The sequence below is a fragment of the Monomorium pharaonis genome, chromosome 1 (assembly GCF_013373865.1).
Source record: "Monomorium pharaonis isolate MP-MQ-018 chromosome 1, ASM1337386v2, whole genome shotgun sequence".
In the NCBI taxonomy this organism is placed as follows: Eukaryota; Metazoa; Arthropoda; class Insecta; order Hymenoptera; family Formicidae; genus Monomorium; species Monomorium pharaonis.
In genome coordinates, this window is record NC_050467.1 from 23215907 (window position 1) to 23232809 (window position 16903).

The 16903-nt window shown below is 32.5% G+C and overlaps 3 protein-coding genes across 5 annotated transcripts; 2 read left to right on the forward strand and 1 right to left on the reverse strand.

Moving 5' to 3' along the window:
- Positions 1-1836: 1836 nt before the first annotated feature.
- On the reverse strand, positions 1837-9541 carry LOC105833017 (cilia- and flagella-associated protein 43). The gene is made up of 17 exons (XM_036289873.1): positions 9457-9541; positions 9212-9383; positions 8837-9096; positions 8420-8741; positions 7748-7853; positions 7309-7634; positions 6860-7120; positions 6425-6696; positions 6111-6327; positions 5706-6052; positions 5236-5533; positions 4481-4824; positions 4161-4342; positions 3443-4041; positions 2914-3330; positions 2680-2781; positions 1837-2601 (listed from the first exon to the last, which is right to left on the reverse strand). The coding sequence occupies exons 1-17, from the start codon at positions 9480-9482 to the stop codon at positions 2278-2280; spliced, it is 4575 nt and encodes a 1524-aa protein (XP_036145766.1). The 5' UTR covers positions 9483-9541; the 3' UTR covers positions 1837-2277.
- On the forward strand, positions 9069-14738 carry LOC105833025. Of its 3 annotated transcripts, XM_036292494.1 has the most exons (8): positions 10037-10112; positions 10565-10709; positions 10785-10908; positions 12023-12843; positions 13188-13481; positions 13650-13884; positions 14065-14200; positions 14608-14738. In XM_036292494.1, exons 4-7 carry the CDS (start codon positions 12057-12059, stop codon positions 14111-14113), a joined length of 1365 nt encoding a protein of 454 aa, XP_036148387.1. In that variant the 5' UTR covers positions 10037-10112; positions 10565-10709; positions 10785-10908; positions 12023-12056; the 3' UTR covers positions 14114-14200; positions 14608-14738. The 3 variants fall into 3 exon arrangements, with proteins under 3 accessions (XP_036148391.1, XP_036148387.1, XP_036148396.1); XM_036292498.1 differs by lacking the exon at positions 10037-10112 and adding an exon at positions 9069-9140 and having other exon boundaries at positions 10565-10908; XM_036292503.1 differs by lacking the exon at positions 14608-14738 and having other exon boundaries at positions 10565-10908; positions 13650-13921; positions 14008-14199.
- Positions 14620-16824, forward strand: LOC105833028. Its single transcript, XM_012674425.3, has 3 exons — positions 14620-14776; positions 16076-16381; positions 16464-16824. The coding sequence occupies exons 1-3, from the start codon at positions 14755-14757 to the stop codon at positions 16520-16522; spliced, it is 387 nt and encodes a 128-aa protein (XP_012529879.1). The 5' UTR covers positions 14620-14754; the 3' UTR covers positions 16523-16824.
- The last annotated feature ends 79 nt before the right edge of the window (positions 16825-16903 follow it).

Genomic DNA, 16903 nt, shown 5'->3' on the forward strand with positions numbered 1-16903 from the left:
TAATTGTATATATTAATAATTTTTGGAATTATATATAAAAATTAAAACAAAGATAATAGAATTTCAAAATTCATTTATTAACAAATCGAATATTTAAGTCTTAGACGTCAAAGAGGAAAATGCATTACAGTATTTAATTAACTTTTAATTAAAAGAAAAAATTATTCCAGTTTTTAATAAAAAATATTATCCTGTTTGTAAAAAATATTACAGGAGTTAAATCTTGTTGAATTCTCGATCAAACTTGAATCGTGGTGGTCAACGTTCTCAACTTTCCAGGATGGGTTACTCGCCCATCGTTGGGAGCATCGTGGAAAACCTTGAAGAGAAATTTTTCTTTATCGGTCCGGTCCTTGTTTGCCACCTTCTCGTTTTAAGTTTAATTTATGTCCTCGGCTTTGTTTGGCAAATTCGCGTCCTTCGCTCTTCGAAGATGTGACGCATGCACAAATGTACGCGCATTACCATGTAAAATGTTAAAATTGCGAAGTTAAAATTTAAAATTTCATGCAACTTTGATGACACGAGGAAAGTACTGAGCGGTAATTTCCCGTTATCGTCACTTGACGATAATTTCATCATTCTCTGTCTTTTTCTTGACTACAGATCACAAACTGAATAAATAACCAATGTAACGTTATATTTATGTTTTGCTGTTACAAAATGACATTTGATAAGTATATAATCTCTGAACTGCAAGCTATAAATAATTTTCAAATGATATAATGCTATACATGTAGTTGTAGCATGTATGCATAAAGAATAATATACTAAAAAAATAAGTTTATCATAGGAAAGTGTGTTAATTGGTTATCTGCCGGCCAATATTGATTTATATTATGTTACATATAAATTTTTTTTTAACAGCTAGTGTAGTTGATATAGAGATAACAATATTTTGACGTAAAGACATGAAAATTGTTAATTGTTGTTTATTTAAATTAATACTAAATCTTTTTTTGGATTTTTGGTTTTCGGAATTTTAGATTGTGTGAAAGTTTAATAATGTTAGAGATTAATAATTACGACGTATGTGAATTTTATAAATAAATAAGTATATATATATATATAATTTATATAATTTATATGTATATCTGTAATGTCTATCTTATTTATGTAGCATGTATTTATTTATATATACTATCTTAATCTTAAAATAATCTTTTAGAAGTATTGTTTTCATAACAACAGAGTGATAATTTAGAATAATTATAAAATTATGTTTATAGAACACTTAACTATCTATCAACTTTTTAAAACAATTGAATATATGTAGAGATTAATTTCTTGTTTCTTGTTGACAGATTGTTATCGATGGACTATTATACAACTCGCGGAAGCACAAACATCGACGTTGAAATATAAACGCGTGCTTGATGAATGATCTGTATGATTCATATACCTATAGATCATAAGTATGCCAAAGTATTAGATCATTCTTCGTGGCAGACGATGAACTGTTGGAGGAAAAAGCATTTTGGATTGTCGCAAATAGCGGATCAGAATTCACGATGATGCTCTCTCGCCCTGACAAGAGGAAATCCCCGTATTATGACACCGTTATCTTGTCAAACGATAATGGGTACTTTCCATCTAGTGACATAAATCAACACAAATTATTCCATCTTTTTTGACAACATCTGTTGCAATTTATCTTATGGTAAGTCTCGTAATCTCTAAATAAAATATTTTAGTAAGAAGAGAGTGTGTGTATTACAGTTTACATGAATAATTTTGTTAATATCAGGCATTACTGGTACAGATAAACTTTTTCCTAGGAGAATCGGAATAACATTAATACAAAAAGTAGATAAAAAACAACAAACAAAATACAAATATTGAATATTATCTTTTATATAACATATAAGCACAAAGTTTACCAAGAAATGTCCAGATACAGCAATATTACATTACTTATCTGTTTCTTGGAATTAATAATTTTCCTTTATCGCGAGTGCATACATGAGATCGAGATCGAAATAACAAGTATCAATGACGAAACGTAATACAAAACTATTGCCATGTATTATCATACATATTACACGTGAATTTACATAAATCTGTAATTCAGCGAGTCAACGTATTAATCCGATATTCTCGGCGCTCGACGCTCCCCGCGCGTTTAGACTTCTCCATGAATGCATAAATAGAACAATATTATTATTCCTGTTGAAAAAAAGCAGTTTTCATAAATTAAAGTCGAGAAAATTAAGTCGACGTTGTCAAAGCGTCGACGATCTCGCTCGCGCCAAGATTTTTTTCCTCGACACACGAGTCCTATGCGGTTTTAAACTGCAAGGTCGGATACGTTCGCAGCTTCAAGACCTCGAGGTGAGCGTGCAAGATTAGCAACTGCTCATAATTTTCCTCTGCTTTCATAACAAGTCTGGTACGCCTCGCGATCGTCGCGAGTCTCATCCTGCGAGATTCCTCGTCCCTCTTGCGATGCGGATCCTCAAGCAACCTGCGACGTTCCTCGACGTCCGCCGACTTCGATCTGATCTCCTGCGACATCTTGTCGTTCTTCTTCTTCCACTTGGCCATCAGCCGCTTCATTTCTTTTAGACGCGCCTGCTCTAATTCCAACAAGTCACGAAATTTCTGAAAATAAAAGACTTCATATTTCTTGAATCATCTGTGAACGGTGAACAATTCGAGTAATAATAAATCGGTACTTACGTTTCGAAATGTTCGCAAGTCGACTTCCATCTTTTCGTAATCTCTCTCCAAACTTATGCTGCAGGGATAGTTGTTCAAAAATTCAAGCACGTTTCTCGTGATCTAAAATTGCGCAAGAAACAATAGCCCTTCTTTGACATCAAACAATTGTTGATATAGAAAATTGCTATATTATGATACAATAATAATAAATTTTTTCTAAGAAGAAAAACGCTCTCTTGCCAATCTTTATACCTTGAACTCTCGAATGTCCTTCAAGTCCCGCTGTAGGTCTTCCATTATCATTTTCGCGCAAGTATGCTTCCATTCGTGTTGCGACACGATCTTCCGCAAGTGCATGGATTTATGCATCGCTGCCAGCTTGCGTTTCCCGGTCTCAACGATACAATCGTTGACCCGTAAAAGCTCTTCTCTCATCACGAGAACAGCATTCGCATAGTCGGAGGGACAACCTTGTAGTTGCACCTCGATCTGACCCATTTTTAAAATGAGCTGAACCTCCATTTCCTGCGCGCGATGCGCCAAGGATTTCTCCATGTCGTCCAAGCTGGTCTTCTTGCACGTCACAACATTGTCAGCCGACTGCATCGCCTTCTGATAAAACGACAACGTCTGCTCCGCCTCGGCTATCTCCACCGCGCAGCATCTCACCTTCGACATTGGTTTTTTTTTTAAATCTTTAATTATTATTTACACAGTTTAATAATAATTACTGTAAGACAATATATTTTAGTAAATGTAATTGCTGACGTTTTTTTCTCACCTTCGTTTCTATCTCGATCTTCATTCTCCTCAATCTGCACATCGTTCGCCAATGATCGGCGTTAATTTGCAGCGGTAGATTTCGGGGCATCAAGTCCAAAACATCCATGCCTTTGAGGAAGTCCAGGCATTCGCGCGGTAAAATGTCCGACTTCTCGTTGTTCGCGACGCATCTTGCCACCTCTGTCAGGTAGGTGACGGACGTGGTGATCAGCCGACCGGCCCTGGGCCGCTTCTTGTAGTGCCTGAACAAGTGTTCTACTATCGGCTGCTTCAACTCCGAGAATTCGCTGCGGAACTTGGACTCCAGGCGTTTGTCCGCCTTGCACAGGTTGTCGTATCGCACTTTCAGCTCCGACACGATCATCTCCAGTGAGTTGCACTCCTCGGTGAGCTTGCGTGCCTCTCGCATCACCGGTGCTAACTCCTCGTCGGCGAGACGAGCGATTTTCTGTCTGCCGTCGACCATATTCTGATATGTTTGAATTGTGCGTATCCTCATCAGTCTCTCCTGAAGAATAGCGCATTCAATTTGTATCTTCTTCAACTCTAGATCCTTTAACTTGTCGTTAAATGCGGCGATGTCCCTTTGCAAAGCGTCTGAAATGTTTTATATATCTGAATGACGAAAGCAACCTCAGCGCAGGCTAAACAATTATTCTATTTTAATGAATAGGGTTTATTTATTTTTTTAAATGTCTTGTTTAAAACGTTTTAACCTTTTGTTTCTATAATATCAGCTTGTAGTATCGCTTTATATTTTTCACGTTCTTTCTGTAACGTCTGTACTTTGGATTCGTACGACGCGATAGCTGCAATATCCTCGTCGGTGTATTTCGAAGGATTCTTCATAATTAAGCAATCCGGCACAGGTATTTCCTTTTTCACTTCATCTTCCCATCTTAAAACAATAAGATTTCTTTATTTTTGACATTTAAATTAATTTTACATAATACTTTTTTGTAAGAAACATACGAAAGCTTGTTTGTATCAATAATTTATTTCTATGTAATTATTTCTCAAATTTTGATTGACTTACTTAAGTTCTAGTACACCGTCCATCATTTTTTCAAGTGCTATTTTATAAAACTCATTAATTTTTTCACTTTTATTTTCGTCTTTTTGATTCTTATCGAATATCTTTAGTTCTACCCGCTGTGACTGTTTCTCAAATACTTCGTGATCTTTAACGCTAATTATGTAGTCAGGTATTTCTTCGACATTCCAAGTTGGAGTCTCAATTGACTCTAGAATGGAATCTATGCCAAACAACGTTTTCAGTTCAGACGCACAATATCGAAGTCTGTCGATGCGCTCCTTTGCACATTTTAATACACATTCCTTTGCGTATTTCATTTCATCGAAGAGATCATTGAAACGCATCTGTTAAAGAAAAGACTTACAAAAATATATTATTGAATAATTAAAAATAATTTTTATATTACGTAAGTTTCTTCAAAGTAACGATTGAATTTATGTCTAATTATGTTTTCAATATTATGTAATGTAATTCTGTCCATAGATCTGTCTTTGAAAAAAAGCGTAACTTATGAAAATATATTGTTACATAATTTTTTATTTTACGTAATAATTATGTTTTCAGTTATTATATAATGTAATTGTATTAATAGATCTGTTTTTAAAAAAGCATAACTTACAAAATACATTATTAAACAATTAAACATAATTTTTATTTTACGTAAGTTTCTTTAAAGTAATGATGGAATTTATGTCTAATTATCTTTTCAGTATTATGTAATGTAATTATGTTAATAGATTTATGGTAACTGTCACCTTTAATTTACGCTCTCGATTTTCAGTGATAACATCTTTCTGCAGAATAGCTTCGAGATTGCTATCACACGGAGTCAATAGTTGATGTGTTGAAGCTATGCTTTCATCCTCAATCCATTTATGCGTCGTGATACCCGATATACACAATTTTTCATCTTCATCCGCGAGTGTGTACCACCTCTTAGCCACTTGATGTGTTTGGCTTTCATTGTTAGTTAAAGATTCTTTATCGGAAATCATTATAGATCCTTGTCTTAAATCTTCTTCTTTATCTACTGATCTGTTATACACTTCATAACTAGAAAGATCATTTATCATGTTATGTTTTATTATTTCTAATAATTCAGTAAAAAAAATAACTACTTATAATATTATAAATTTCTTAAAATGTAACAGTAAGAAAACAAAAGTTATTTGTTATAATTGTATTATTATACGTATTATTAACGAAATACGGGCAAAATAATTACCTGTATAAAAATTCGTCAGTGTCCGAGGAAAGCTTATTCCATACTTTGTAATCGTTCCTTTTTCTAGTCAAGGCGATGAGAGGATAATTTTGAATAATTGTATTATCACCAATTGATTTGAGAGCACATGGTTTAACTTGCAGCGGTTCCCAAAATATTTCACGCAGATTCGACGCCACCTGATCTCTTTGGACGCACTCCTCTTCGAGGTTTCGATGCAACTTATCTCGTTCAACTCGAGCTTCTTCTATTCTCCGCTGTCGAGACTTGCGATCTAAATCGAAGGCCGAGATCGGCAAACGGTGGTTTGAGGATTTTGCTTCATTTATGTCGAGGAGCTCGCGTATCTATTATAAAAAGTTATTTTAATTCTAAATCAAAATTGAATTCTAAAAGGGACATTACTTGCGTTTTAATTTTCTCAAGATCGGCCACGATAGAAGCTCGTAGAAGTAAAGCTTCATCACGTTCAGCCTTTAATTTAGCGGCGATTATACTATCCAACCAGGTTTCAATTCCTTGACTGTACAGTTCGTTTGAATCGGAAGTAAAATCCTCGATTGTTAAACGTATACTTGTAGTTTCGGTTTCTAATGTCAAATTTGTTTTCGTTTCTGGTAAGCTGTACATATGATTAAATTAATTTGGATTTATTTTCGTAATTTTTGTGAATAATTTAAATGATGCGGCAGCGTAAAGAGTAAGTAAAGATATAATACCGAAGTCGATTGGCAACGAGATCGCCATTTCTACCGAGAGAAACAATCATTTCCCCAAAACGCGAAGAAATTGCATGTTTTATGCCTCCTTGGCTGCGATGATGTGGCATGAAAATCGCGATCACCCTGCGAAGTTCTGTACTATCTCTAACTACAATTAAGCCGTCATATCCGTAGGTTATAATTCGAGAACTGGTTACATATATTCCGATTCTCCTCAACTGATGCATTGAAAACAGTGCATCTGTGAGAACAATATCTTGAAAGTCATTCTGTAACACAAAATAAAACAATTTAGAAAAGTTATAATTTTCTAAAGTTGTTTAAATTATTTAATATAAAAAATATAATTTTATTATCTTGATAATATCAAGTAATGTAAGTTTAATTTTTTATGTGATTGTATTTTGTATAAAAATATAATTTTTTACTTACTTGTATCTCCATTTGATGTAATTGTTTAGATAAAGAGGGTATACCCAAAATACTCAAAGATTTAGATCCGTGATAGAACGTTCTGAAGGGTTTTAGTAAGTCTATCATGCAAACGGCACGCGGGCAAAAGTCGATCGAGATTTTGCAAGTGTACACAATTACTTTTTCGCCGCCGATCGAAGCTATAGAAGGATTAGTCGTTGCTAGGACTAAGATTTCAAAGCAGTCGTTGCTTCTTTCATATATCAAAAAATCAGTGATCTATAAAAGCAAAAAGACTTTTATTCTGTTTTTTCTTTTAACAAAGATATAAACTTACGCATCTATATTTTTACATTATTTATCGTGTAATAAATAATGTTTTAAAGAATATTTTGAAAAAAATTAAACTGAAAATAATTATATCTTAAATAATTAATTAAAAATAATATTTTATATAAATGTCTTACATATCCATTAATTTCTATGAATCCTAAAACATCTATGCGTTGCTGTTTAGGTCGTTTACCAATAATAAATATCATGCCAGTTTGAGAATTGCCAATTCCCAAAAGTTCGCCGTTACATGAAAATTTTATCTTATCCAAGAAATTTTCATAAAGATGAAAGCAATTAAAAATTTTAGGTAATGAAACTTTCGTGATATCAATTAGAATGCAATTACCAGTGTCGCTGCATGACACAAGGATTGGTAAAGTAGAATGTGAATTCACCTGAAGAACTGTTATGAAAAGATGATCAAGTATAAGAAATACTAATCTCATTATCTTTGTATATTAATTAAAAATGAAGGGGAATAAAGTACGTTAATTAGTTTAAAAAATGTATTTAACATGCTTTAACTAAATGTTTTTGCTTATAATTAGTCTTCTTTATATTTGACTTTACCTTCACCGTGGTGCTTCAGAGATAATCTCGCGATCAATTTGCCGGTCGATAACTCGAAAATGCAAAGACGATTTAGACGGTCCACCGCTGCGACGTGATCTGTACGCTGAGATATAGAAAACAATGTTTTGTATTCAATCTCGTCCGTATAAATAACTTCTATGTGGGGAATATTGTCGTGTTGCGTACAGATCTCAAAAATTTCTCCGTTTTTTGAATGAAGCAAAATTCCGTCTTTAAAACAATGTTGTTTTCCTACTTGTATAGAATAGGAAGTCGAAATTGACCACATGAATTTCCACGTCACATTCCAATTTGCAGATGTTTTTTTGTAAAACTAAAACATTATTAATTCTAATATATTGTAAAATAAAATAATAATAACATAAAGTTATGCAACAAGGACCGGTTATTCCAACTTCTTGGTAAACTTACCTACCAGATAAGCATGTGTCTATCTTTATTTCTTTTCTTAAATAAAGACAAATATATATTTATCTGCTAGGTAAGTTTACCAAGAAGGAACAACCGACCCTCAAAGAAATAAATTCAAGTCTTTGTATGCAAAAATAAAATTTATTTTTACTTTATTTTAAATTTATAACTTTAAAAACTACAATTATTAAAAATTATTTTTATTTCTATGAAAAATTCAATACGTACCGTAATTTCATTATTGGTATTTACAAATATTACGCCACTTTTATGGGCAACAACAATCGGTTTATTTTTTGATTGTTCAAGTATTTTTGATTTTATTACCCAGTATAATTTATTAGCTTCTATTGCCACAAGCCATACATTCCCGAATTCATCCGAAATATATAAATTTCCTTCAGCCGTCCAGGATAAAGATACAACTTTGTGTCCCGCAATTGGCGTGTTTATGCGATGTATACTTACGATTTTGGAGCACGTGCGTATCTGATAGATCGACAGTGTACTATCGTCTATCCCCAATTGAGATATCAAATGTGGAGGATTCGGTGAACAACTTGTAAGACCAAACAATTTATTAATCTTAAAAAATTAAAGAAACAAATTCTTAAAAATTATGTTATAGAAAAGTATTACAAAAAATACTCATACTAAATTTCTTGAACAAGATTGTCTATTTTCGTGTCAAGGCTAGCGACGGGCTTGCCAGTTCTCCAGAGCCACACGATCAGTCGAAAATCGGGAAAGCTGGTCAAGCTAATGAGATACTCTGTACCAGCGAAGGCGCAGGATAAATAATTATTAATTTTGTCGGGCAGTACACATCTGGAGATCCTTTCTAGTGTCGGATATATAAATACTGATATCTTGGGATTAGGTTTTCTCTCGGCCACGGAGAACATGGGAACTATCTAGCAAAAGCCCTCATTAATAATAAATAAATGGATGCAGTGTGGTACGTTATTTTTTAAATATTTAGTAATATAAATAAATTGATATTATTAATAATTGTGGTATTTTATGTACCGGATGTCCTGCCAAACACGACGCGCCATCACCCTTTTCTTTGTTGTCGAAGCGTTCAATTTGCCTCTCTCTTGTGTTTAAATTTAAAAAGCTCACGTAAATACCGGAAGCCGTTGCAATAGTTTCCTTTCCAACGAAGACAAAATCATGATATTTTCCGAATTTTATCCACCTGCGCAATAATGCAATTTACATTTTAAAAAATAGTACACTTTGCTCATTAAGTTTGAAGAGATAAAACGTACCTTGTTTCGGTTGTTGAAAAATTCATTTTGCTATATTTTCTAATTTGCTATGATATTTAGATAACTGTTATTATTTCGCACTGTCCTCAAGTCAAAACTCTACGTAGTGAGTAAATCTTGCACGTGTTAAGCATTGTGTTTGGTTGCTGAGAGACCCCGAGGTTAGCATATTGATCGGGAGTGGCCGTAGAGACCATATTTGGCAATCTTTTCAAACGTATTTGCAGATTTTTGAGCCGTAAACTTTTAGATGTATTGATATATTTAAATTCTATAATTAAGAATTTATATCATTATACAAAATTACAGATACAGATTAATTTTCCTGTTGATAAAGTTTATCTTTAAAAGTTTTTATTTAAACTTGTGTGGAAAACATTTTGCACATTATTTAAATAATCAAATTTGAATTTAAATATTTAAAACTAATGATTAGAAAAAGACTTAGATAATTAAAATTAATAGAAATGGTTTTAGAGAATGGTGTAATATAAAACGTTTTCCTTATTTTTGCACGTGCTTTGGTTGCTGAAGTGCGGACGAATGTAAATACCTGATCGAGACTTTTATTGGACACAATATTTGCATACCTCTCCGGAAGATAATAGAATCACCAAAAGAATGCCACTAAAAGTGTGCCACTGGATCAAAGAATTGTAAGGTTCAAAGGACAGTAACACCGTTATAAACTGCATCATCCAGCACATAATAATGGCTCATGCTTTTGATCCCTCCTGTTGTCATTTTAAAGCTTTTAACAATTTACAATAAATACCAAAATAATAAATAAAGAAAAACGTTTTAACTCTTACTTTTATAAATCACGAAGATGCTTATTAGAATGATGAATTTCGTATTTTCTTCTCTTTTTGTAAAATACGAAATAGAAAAAAATACATAGATTTTTATTCACTTTACTATTAAAACAATAATGTTAGAACTTTGTTATTAAAAAATATAAAGATTATCGTGTTAAGAATAGTTTAATAACAATAAAAAATCGTTGATTGTATTTTTAATTTCTATATTGCGATATAATATAAATAACTAGAAAACTTTTTTTTTTATTAAAAAGATAATGAAATGATCTTGACATATTTCTCGGTAGATTTATCGATGGGTGTGTTAGAAGAACCGAAGGGGCACGGTGGAATAGTAACCCAATAATGTGAATCTTGTGCCCCTTCCGAATGCGAACGGCATATATAGACGAAGCGAACACAATGATTTTTTATTCACGAGGCTTGATCGACGTGAGTGCCAGTCAACAAGAATGTTTCGTGAGCTCACCAGTTTGTTAGTTCTATAGATTTTTGTGTTTGATGCAGGGGTGGATAACTTGCAAGATTTATGGAGAAGAGACAGAAACTAGAATTCTAGAAACTGAGAAGCTAAAAGTCTACGTCATTCTTTGTTGGGAGAGAAGAATTATTTTAAATAAAAATTGTTAACGTATGTATATTTATTTATGACTTTTTGGCTTACTAATTAACTTACTTATTGTAAATTGTGATACATATTTTGATATAAAGAATTGACATAAAAATTACGTAATTAATAAATGAAATTAGTCGTAGAAATCAGAGCTCTTTTAAATTTAATTATTATTTTTATAACTGTACCTTATATTATTATCTGTTTTAAATATTATTCTACATAGTTTGATAAAACTATATTCTATATAATTTTATATATATACACACACACACACACACACACACACGCACATATATATACATGCTAGATTTTATAAAATAAGTTTAAAAACCAAATTATAAAATAACAGCAAATTTTTAGGTTTAATTGTACAATAATAATGTTATTTTAATCAATAAATATAATATTGTTGCAATCAGAAACTAAAAAAATTGTTGTTATTTTATAGAGTTTAGTTTTAAGCTTATTTCATAAATAATAAATTTATATCTATAATTTAGATGTATTTTAGATAGCAATATAAATAATAATATAATGATGTAACAAATTATATAACAATTAAAAATCTATCGTAAAATTGTAAAGTGCAGCTATTCTGCTGTTTTCCACGTTTGCACCGAATTGTACGTGAATTAAGGTCATTGTTGGAATGGTCACCCTAAAAAGGGGCGAAGACCGCTACACGTTTAGTATGCGCGACATTTACTTACATTTCGTATTCAAGTGGAATCTTCTGCGCTCATCTAGAAGGCGTTTCATGTCATGCTGTTTGTTTGTACTACTTGCCCATCTCTTCTTTTTTTTAATTAAAATTGATTTAAAGAATTGCATTTAGAATCTTTAACAAGTCTATTTACTGCCGTGTTATCTACGTAACGAGAGTTATATATAAAGGACCGGTAATTATAAATTCCTAATTTTTCGACGTGTTAAAATTTTATTCATGCATAAAAGACAATAAAAATTTATTGTTGTTAAAACTATTAAAGCACATTGAGTCGTTGTTGAAATGTCGTTAAACGTTTTATTATTGAGAAGAGCAGTAGCTATAGAAATATAATTAAAGATTGCATTTTGTAGTCTATTTTATAACTTATAAATTACTTGTAGTATGTTTTCTTATTTTCAGATCATATTTTATTAACTTATAACTTATTATCAAAATGTCTTACTACCAAGCACGGAATCAACGATTCAGCTGGATTTTAAAAACCTTTCTGCTGTGTCTTGTTTTGGTCTCATCCCACGAAACTGTGCCCCCGAATTATCAGGATACACCAGGTGCATCAACCCTGAAAGTAGAAGCCAGAGAATCCGAGGCATCGATAACTCTAGGGAAGGATCTAATCCTCGGTCCTCCCTTGTCGACCAAAGCTTCGATCGACTCCAACGACATCGTTTCTACAAAAGTTACTCCCCTCGTATCTCCCACGATCGCCAGTCGACATTCGTCTTCTGGAGAACAAGCCGTTTCACGGAAACCAATTTTGAAAAATACGGATTCTCGTGGTTCTCATGTCGACAGTCGCAAGTCTTGGGTCAGCAAAAATCCGAAGACTGCTTGGAAAAGGGACAGTTACCTTCAGGCATTGATGCACTCTCACAATAGCGACGACCCGCGAGAAGGAATCGTGCAGACGGACTCAAAGACAAAGACAAACAGGAGAGAGTACGTGCAAGGGTCCAGTTACAAGCCAGAAACGGAGTACAATTCGCCCGATTCAATATACGCATCGAAGAGTCCGCGAATCACCTACAGCGGACCTAATTCTCCTTCGCCTACCGATCCTTATTCTCAACCCTTCAGACCATCGGTAGATAACGATCGTTATAACGGACCGCAGAATTCTTATGGCCCGCCACAAAATTCGTATGGACCACCGAGTGATGGTCCGTCATTTTATCCTCAAACTTCTTCGTATGGACCAAACTTTTTATCTTCCCAACAAGGTGAGGACAGTTAGTGTCAACCGTCAAGGTTTTTGATTACTATACTATTTGATCTACTTAAATTTGTATTATAATTATTAACATATTAACTTTACAAATTTTATTAGAAATTTATCTTTAAAACCTTTAAAATTTTTTAACGTTTATGTTATATCTTTAAAATAATTTAACTTTTGCAAGCTTATAATTTAATTAATAAGTTTTTATTAATTTTAGTTATTTAATTTTTTAATTAATTTTATTAAATTTTTGTTGAATTGATTTTTCTATGATAAAAATACTATTACTTTCTTAATTTAAATTATTTTTTATGCTCTTTAATTAATTATTTTGTTTCTTTGTAGGATATGGGCCTTCTATACATACTTCCGTTCCAACTCCGATTTATGGAGCACCTTACGCGCTTCCGGATGTGACTCACGTTTCCCTTTTGCCGAGTATCGATCTAGGATTGCCGCTCGCTCTCAAACTAAATGCATTTACCATCGCGAAAATCATATTAAAGTTGGTGATTTTTAAAATGATCGTGAAATTTATCGCCGTAATCTGCTTATTGCTCTTTATACCTAAACTTGAGATTGTCAAGAAGGTCTCTAATAATAAAGACGATGACGACGAAGAACGAAATTTTTCATCGCGTAAGCTCTTGAATTAAATATCTGAACCTTTAAACTTTAACTGTAAGAATTTTGTGCAGTAAGAGAATTTTATAAGGCAATTTTTTTAAACAAAAATATTGTCGATCAAAACTACTTCTTCTAACTTATTTATTATTCATTTGACTAATGACATTCCATATTTTTTAGCCTATGCAAGCTTGGAAAAGCTAAACGGTCTCGAAAATATAGTAAAAAGCTCTGTTGAGAAGTATGAAGCACAAAACAATGCTCGTTCAAATTCGACGGAGAAATGCACGACACTTGGGTGTCGCGTCACCGAAGCATTTACATTCCATGAATCTTGGCACGACTACTTAAATTTATTCAAGAGTTACGTAGAGGAAGAGAGGAAGAGAGGCGTTCTCACGGAGCAAAAAGAACAGTGAGAGATTTTTATCGCGTCATCTTTCTCTACTTTTGTAATTATTTATTTAAATTATTTATTTATGTAATTATAAAAATTATTTTAACATACAGAATGTTGTATTTATTTTTCCAACCTTAGAGTCAGAAAAGTATTTTTTTATTAAGAAAAATCTGTTAAAAATTATTACAAACATAGAGCGCTGTCGAACTCATTTCGTAATCAACAGTCAGAACGACATGATTAGAGAAGATTACAGGAATGATATTTCCTTTCATGATAGTACTATGATAGTACTATGATTATTCGGTGCCATCGTGTGCCAAGTAGCAAGGTACGTTGTAAAATAAAACTTTATCTAGATAAATTATTTACCCTTTGTTCAATTTTTATATTTCGAATATATTAAGATGTTATGTGCGATATCTAATGTCTTTTATTTTGTGAGACAGTGAATTATTTTTATTTTAAAATAATAAATCTATGTCTTATCTAAAATCTCTCTTTCTCATGTTGTCTCAATTCATATATCATACACTCTCCATTTCATAGTTTGTAAAAATGTTTGATTAAAATAAAACCTTCAGTCTGTTTATTACAATCTATTTTTTGGAGCTAATATAAATGTAAAATTCAAGCCATATAAAGTATATATTAATTGAGAACGATTAATGTGATCAGCCGTCTTGCTTTCAGCAGGACGTCCGATCAACTTTGACATGATATGTTCTGTACTCTTAGGTGGGGATAGATTTAACCGTCATACTTAGCTTATAAACGTAGCATGATGATACGATATGCCAGTTCTCTCGTGACAGCCATTCACCGTGCGTAGAACTACTGATTTTCATTGACTTTTAACTGAGCCGTCACCAATCAACCAGAACGATGGAGGTAGCAGTTATAGTTGGTATGGAAACTGTGCTGATTTTAAGATTTCATAGGGTTAAAATCGATCAGGCCCATTTTTACCAACGCAAATTAACTTTAATCTCGGTTTAATTTACTTGTTATCTTATTCTAGTTTTAAAAATTAGAAAAAGATAAAGAGTAAGTTAAACCGACATAGATTAAAATTAATCTATGTTAGTCGAAACAAGCCTTAGTCAATTATATGTATCTTATATAAAGTTAATTAGAAATATATACGATTTCGAGTTAATGTTCATTAATTAAGTATTCAAATATATATTCTATATGTATTAATCGCTGAGAGGTTAATTTAATTTAATTTATTGTGTATCTCTCTCTATATTATATAATAAAGCTACTAAAGATTAGTTATCTGTGCGTGTTTAGAAAGAATATTAAAAATATTTTAATATGATGTTAAAATATTGCAGTATAATATTTAATATATTATAGTTTATTATTTGTTTGTATAATATTGTAAAGATTTTATAAAACTTGATTGTTTCTATGATTATTAATAATATATACAGTAAAATATAGTAAAATAAAAAATTTTACCAATTAAAATTATAAATAAAAAATTCAAAAAAATAAAGTCTTGATATTGTTGGAATATACACTTCTTTTGAAATTGCATTATGACAATTTAAAACTCAACTCAACTCGACCGCAGGCGATACATCGTAAAACTATGCAAGCACATTTCCTTTTTGATTAATTATTTATGAAGGGATTGCAACTGCGATTCAAATGCAAAAAAACATTTGAGAATTTCGAAGAAGCCTCACCGCAAAAGGAAATGTCTTTAAACGGGCGTAGGTGTAAACGGCCTTGAGCGAAGAAACGTCGCAATCACCGCAAGGAGCGGACTGATCTCGATTTAAAATAAACCTTGATTTCAATAAAGCCGCAATCATTCAATAGAGACGCGTATTAAGGCCACGCAGCATCCCAGTGGAGAGGCAAAGCCCCTATCAATAGATTTACATAATATCACCCCGTCTACAGTTCACTAATAGAAAGAATTTTAAAAATTATATTAATCGTTTAAAATTATATTTCGTTATACAGCAATAATCATTTATAATTGTTAAGGATATTAATCAATATTTTTTTTATTAGCGAAAATTTTGAAATAATTTATAAACTCATTAATTGCAATTATAACTTAAGCAACATCTATCACTTTATAGAAGAAACGTTTGATTCAAAATACATGGAATATATGGATCAAAAACGAATTATCTTTAATTTTATTTTTTTTTCTCTTTCTCCCTCTCTTCTTGATTTTTCCTAGCCCTCGCGTTTCTCAGCATGTTCACGTTATGCGAGGAAACGTATGCTTTTCCCGATGATACAAAAATTGAAAGCAAGGATATAAAGGAGCCGAAAGATATCAAGGAAGCGGCGACCGCGTCGAAAGACGTAAAGGACGCCATCAAAGCGGCCAAGGAAGCGAAGAAGAATAAAAAAGATTGCGCGCGAGATTGCGGGACCGATTATGATCCTATTTGCGTTCATGATCCTGCTGACTCCAATTTCAAACCGAGGACCTTTGGCACGCAGTGCGCTTTGGATATTCACAACTGCGAGATGGGCGCGAGTAAGCATGGAGGCAGTAAATTATTGTACTGATAACATTAATTATTTTTACTAAATATAATCACGTTGTACTTTAATCTTAGATTTGGCTGTGAAGAGCAAAGGCGAGTGCCCTGGATCTGGTGGAGCAAGATTATCCTAAACAGTCATTGAATTCCCCAAAAAATATTAAGAAACGAGAAGAATACTGAATACTGTCGAATGAACTATAAGATTATCGTTGTGGATTTATTTAGTTTGAGTAAATATTTTAATATATCGTAACGCAATGCGATTGTCTTTCTGATGATAAGAAAACGGAGTTGATGATATGCAAGAATATGCTGGATATAATTACGTGATAAAATATGGCGATAAGATTGGCCGTTAAGTTATACGCTATGTAAGCTATCCGAAATATACAGTGTAAAGAGCATCTATCTAATAAATATTAATGACGAGCAACTATTGACTTTACCTCTCGCAATCACTTCCTTCCTGGAACGTAGTTGCCCCTTGTAGTTTCTAAATTTATGTAAGTTGC

Coding starts and splice junctions, on each gene's coding strand:
- LOC105833025 (XM_036292498.1), top strand. CDS start 12,057: ATGTCTTACTACCAAGCACGGAATCAACGATTCAGCTGGATTTTAAAA. Junction 12,844..13,187: donor CTTTTTATCTTCCCAACAAG/GTGAGGACAGTT, acceptor GTTTCTTTGTAG/GATATGGGCCTTCTATACAT. Junction 13,885..14,064: donor CTCACGGAGCAAAAAGAACA/GTGAGAGATTTT, acceptor TTACAAACATAG/AGCGCTGTCGAACTCATTTC.
- LOC105833028 (XM_012674425.3), top strand. CDS start 14,755: ATGGAGGTAGCAGTTATAGTTG. Junction 14,777..16,075: donor GGAGGTAGCAGTTATAGTTG/GTATGGAAACTG, acceptor GATTTTTCCTAG/CCCTCGCGTTTCTCAGCATG. Junction 16,382..16,463: donor CAACTGCGAGATGGGCGCGA/GTAAGCATGGAG, acceptor CTTTAATCTTAG/ATTTGGCTGTGAAGAGCAAA.
- LOC105833017 (XM_036289873.1), bottom strand. CDS start 9,482: ATGAATTTTTCAACAACCGAAACAAG. Junction 9,384..9,456: donor TTTTCAACAACCGAAACAAG/GTACGTTTTATC, acceptor ATTATTGCGCAG/GTGGATAAAATTCGGAAAAT. Junction 7,854..8,419: donor TATTTGTAAATACCAATAAT/GAAATTACGGTA, acceptor TCTATATCTCAG/CGTACAGATCACGTCGCAGC.